Here is a 4,590-nt window from a genome sequence, read left to right as displayed (position 1 = left end):
CAGGTTTGCAGGGTCAGGCTGGGGACCCTCGTCCATTAACTCTTTCTTCTCCTTGTTTCTTTCTCTTAGGTGAGGGGAAACTGAGTCCCAGGGTAGGCTCCAGAGTGAAGAGGGAAGAAACATGATTCTCAAGGCCCAGGTCTGGACAAGTGTGAACACCTTGGGCCTGCGAATTCAGCCCCCTCCTTCCTTTCTCTGGTCAAAGGCTAGACTTGCAGCAGCTTGGGTTTGAAGGGACAGCCCAGAAGGCACCGTCTCCACTCCCCATACAGGTACCTCTGGTCTGTGGGACTGGCGCAGGGTTCTTCTCCCAAAGCTGCCAGCACTGTGAGGCTGAGGCAGTGCCAGGCCGGCGGCAGCGACAGTGGTGCAATCGTTCTGGGAAGCGATCGAGGCCGGCCTGAATTCTCTGTGGCAGGGCAGGGGAGCCAATTGGGAGGCCCCTTGGGGACACCGAGGACCAGGTCCGCTACTGCTCCTCCCCCAGGAGGTCCCCCAGAGGCTACATTGGCTGGCAGGGGCTCAACAGGGGTGAGCCTAGCTGGCTTCGACCCGGGGCGACTCCGGGCATCCGGGACAGCTTCTCTTCGCTGCCACCTCGGTCAGTCAGACCCCTAGACACCTGTCACTACCCCCTCAGCCTTCCCAAGCCAGGAGCCTGGGAGTCCGGCTCCGGCCTACCTCCGGCTGCGCTCCTGGGCGCAGCTCCCGGGCTGGCGGCGCCGGGGCCCGCCCCCTAGGGCTGCGGCGCGCGGGGCGGGGGCTGGGGGCTGCGCGGGGCGGGGCGGGCCCGGGCGCTCCGGGCCCCCTCCCCCGCCCCCCTGACGTCAGCCCCCGGCAGCCTTGAGCTGCTCACTTGGCTCTCGCCCTCCGGCGGGGAAGCATGGGGCTTCCCAGGCTGGTCTGCGCCTTCTTGCTGGCCGCCTGCTGCTGCTGTCCTCGGGTCGCGGGTGAGTGAGTTCGCAGGGGGGCCGCGCCCCGGCTAGGGGTCTACGGTAAAGCGTGCCTGGGAGCAGAGCCAGCGGCGCGGCAGGGTCGGGGCGTTGCGACCGGGAGGACGCGCCTCCTCCCCGGGTCCCCGACCCCCGGGCGCCTTGCTCACGAGCAACTCTTCTTTGCAGCCAGTTTGCAGCGGGGATTCTAGAGTATCCCGGGAGCAGCACTGGGAAGGCGGGGAGGAGGCTGCTTCTGGGAGCGAGAAGGGGTGGAGCCCAGCCTTTCGGGGTGCTGGGGGGAGTCGTCCCTGAGGTGCTCACTCTGGAGGCCCGCAACTGAAGCCGGGCAGGAGGCACAGCTGGGGCGCATCCTCAAAGCCTGAATTCCGCGCCCGCCTGTTGCTGGAAAAGGCAGCTTCCTTCGCTGCAGGGGGTGCGCCGGCCCACCCCTTCCCCCTCCCGCCTGGGCATCGCGCCAGGCTGGAGGTGAGCGAGAGCGGGAGGTTCGGCGGCTCCCGCCAGAGCTGGGCGTTGGCATGGGTTGGGTGGCGGTGTGGGTCGCCTCGCGTCTCCCCAGGTGATGGGATCATAGGGGACAGAGATGAGGGATGGAGGATTCCCATACTGGAAGCGCCCGCTGGCTTATTTTGGGGACCACATTCAGGTGGGAAGAGCGCCCGGGCACCTTGGAGCGTTTCTCTGGATCCGCCTGGTAGCCGAGCGCTCTCGGGTCCACGCTGCCCTTGTATGGCCCGCAGCGGTGTCGCGTGTTTCTCTTAGCTCCCGTTCCGCCGTCCCAGCCGCTGTCCGGCTGGGGAAGGGGAGGGCTAGGCAATACCCAGCTCGCTGGCCTCATGCCCAGTGCCAACCATGTCCCTGGGGTATTCCAGGCTGACTTTATTTCTGGGGAAAGGGCTAAATCGGGCTCCACAGTTGCAGCCGGTCCAGCTCCACCCTGCCCTGCTCTTCTAGCTCTGGGAGAAGGAGTCAGGGGTCTGAGGCTCGGGGCTGGAGATCCCTCCTTCCACCTGCCCTCCTTGTACGAGAGCCAAGGCAACAACCCAGGCATCCCAGAGCCCAGGCAGATGGTGTCGAGTGACATCACCTCCTCACAGGGCTGGCAGCACGCTGGCACCACTGACGTCACTCCTGCCCACTGCCTGGCTCTTGCCCTGACCCCTGGAGGAGACTCTGACCTCTCCATCCCCACCAGCTTCCCAGGGTGGGGTCCCCGGGTGTGTGCGGAGTGTTTACGGAGGTGCTGCTGAGGGAGCATGAGACGGGAACTTCCGCCAGAGTTAGCCCGCTGGGTCTTGTGGGGAGTTAGGGCAGGGATTTCGGAGGGCAGAGGGTAGAGTAGTGGTGTCTTCCCCTGGCGGTGGTGACACAAAAGGGCCTGTGTGCCCCAGCCTGGCACATGCCTTGCATTCCCACACTCTGAGCTCACCCGGAGAGGAGGGGGCCTGGAAGGAAAGGGGCCTTCCCTCTTGGCCCGAAGCCTGGGTTGCCCCTCTCAGCCCCTTTACCCGCCTCAGCTGGAGCTGCTCGGTGCTCAGTCGCTGCTCAATCTCTGCTCGGCTCCAGGGACCTGGGGTCTCCTGGACGGGGAGAGGGCTGGCCCAGGTGGGGCGCGCGTTGGGGGGTCCAGCGTTCAGAGGACAGGGCCCTCTGCAGACGCTCTGAGTGGCAGGAAAAACAGCTGCAGCAGCGCTGCGAGGGGAGGGGCGGACAGCCGCTGGAGCTGACACAGCTGCGGGGGGCCCCGCCTCCCTCCCCCAGGTGTGCCCGGAGAGGCTGAGCAGCCTGCGCCTGAGCTGGTGGAGGTGGAAGTGGGCAGCACAGCCCTTCTGAAGTGCGGCCTCTCCCAGTCCCAAGGCAACCTCAGCCATGTCGACTGGTTTTCTGTGAGTGCTTGGGCTCCTGCAAGAGCAGCCCGGGGCGGGAGGCTGTGCCCCTCTTGAAGCCCAGGACCCTCTCCTCCTCTGTATCCCCTCCCATTAGGTCCACAAGGAGAAGCGGATACCCATCTTCCGTGTGCGCCAGGGCCAGGGCCAGAGTGAACCTGGGGAGTACCAGCACCGGCTCAGCCTCCAGGACAGAGGGGCTACTCTGGCCCTGACTCAAGTCACCCCCCACGACGAGCGCATCTTCTTGTGCCAGGGCAAGCGCCCTCGGTCCCAGGAGCACCGCATCCAACTCCGCGTCTACAGTGCGTGACCCCATGTCTGCCAGCTGAGTAGTGAGGGTGGTGGGGCGTGGTCCCATGTCCCCCTCATTTCTATTTTCTTGTAGAAGCTCCAGAGGAGCCAAACATCCAGGTCAACGCCCTGGGCATCCCTGTGGACAGTAAGGAGCCTGAGGAGGTGAGATGGGTGGCAGATGGGCTGGCCAGCTGGTGCACAGCAGCTGAGATGGGGCTTGCAGAGGGCTGGGAGGCAGGGAGACTCAGACCCTGTGCTCCTTAGGTCGCTACCTGTGTAGGGAGGAACGGGTACCCCATTCCTCAAGTCATCTGGTACAAGAATGGCCGGCCTCTGAAGGAGGAGAAGAACCGTGAGTAGCCCTTTCTGCTCCCAAAAGCCACCCTTGTGCCAGGTGTGGTGGCTCACACCTGTAATCTCAGCGCTGTGGGAGGCCAAGGCAGGAGGATCTCTGGAGGCCAGGAGTTCAAGACCACCTTGGACAACATAGGGTGACCCCGTCTCTACAGAAAATAAAAAAGTTAGCCGGACATGGTGGTGTGTGCCTGTGGTCCCAGCTACTTGGGAGGCTGAGGCAGGAGGATCATATGAACCCAGGAAATGGAGGCTGCAGTGAGCTAGGATTGTGCCACCTCACTCCAGCCTGAGTGACAGAGCGAGACCCCATCTCTTAAAAAGAGCTGTCCCTATGGTACTACACAGGAACTTGCCTTCTGTTTTCTTTAAGCTTTTTAACTAAGAAAAAAATTATACAAATGGTTCTTGAAAATATTTTCATGAGAATTTAAACTGACAAAAAATCTAGAAGTTTCTTCTTGCCTGACACCCCCCTCCCAGAAATAATATCTGCTATCAGGGTGTGTTCTTTCAAGCCTATTTCTGTGTATTTGCTCATATATAGAAACATTTCTAGAACGATATAGGCTTTTGTTTTTTATTATCTAAATCAGTCATTCTTAACCAGGGGTGATTTTGTACCCCCTCCTCCTAGGAGATATTTGACAATGTCTGGAGATATTTTTGGTTGTCACACATAGAGGGGGTGCTACTGCCATCTAGCAGGTGGAGAGGCCAAGGATGTCGCTAACATCCTACAGTGCATGGGACAGCCCCTAAATAAAGAATCAGTGTGGCCTAAAACATCAGTAGTGCTGGCTGGGCTCACGCCTATAATCCCAGCACTTTGGGAGGCCAAGGTGGGCAGATCACCTGAGGTCAGGAGTTCAAGACCAGCCGGACCAACATGGAGAAACCCCATCTCTCCTGAAAATACAAAATTAGCCAGGCCTGGTGGTGCATGCCTGTAATCCCAGCTACTCAGGAGGCTGAGGCAGGAGAATCACTTGAACCCAGGAGGTAGGTGGAGGTTGCAGTGAGCCGAGATTGCACCATTGCACTCCAGCCTGGGCAACAAGAGTGAAACTCCGTCTCAAAAAAAAAAAAAAAAAAAAAAT

General features: G+C 60.9%; 1 protein-coding gene across 2 annotated transcripts in view; it reads left to right on the top strand.

The window, feature by feature from the left end:
- The first annotated feature begins 851 nt into the window (after nucleotides 1-851).
- Nucleotides 852-4,590, top strand: part of MCAM (melanoma cell adhesion molecule) — an 8,523-nt gene continuing 4,784 nt past the window's right edge. The window contains exons 1-5 of one of the 2 annotated variants that reach the window (XM_023208461.2): nucleotides 852-950; nucleotides 2,715-2,839; nucleotides 2,937-3,144; nucleotides 3,228-3,298; nucleotides 3,401-3,488. In XM_023208461.2, the coding sequence (XP_023064229.1) occupies nucleotides 884-950; nucleotides 2,715-2,839; nucleotides 2,937-3,144; nucleotides 3,228-3,298; nucleotides 3,401-3,488 (559 nt within the window). In that variant the 5' untranslated portion in view covers nucleotides 852-883. The remainder of the gene's footprint in view (nucleotides 951-2,714; nucleotides 2,840-2,936; nucleotides 3,145-3,227; nucleotides 3,299-3,400; nucleotides 3,489-4,590) is intronic. The other variant, XM_023208462.2, reaches the window with a different exon arrangement.

The sequence above is a fragment of the Piliocolobus tephrosceles genome, chromosome 13 (assembly GCF_002776525.5).
Source record: "Piliocolobus tephrosceles isolate RC106 chromosome 13, ASM277652v3, whole genome shotgun sequence".
NCBI lineage: Eukaryota > Metazoa > Chordata > Mammalia > Primates > Cercopithecidae > Piliocolobus > Piliocolobus tephrosceles.
Note: the sequence above shows the minus strand (reverse complement) of the source record. Positions and strands in the feature narration are given on the sequence as shown.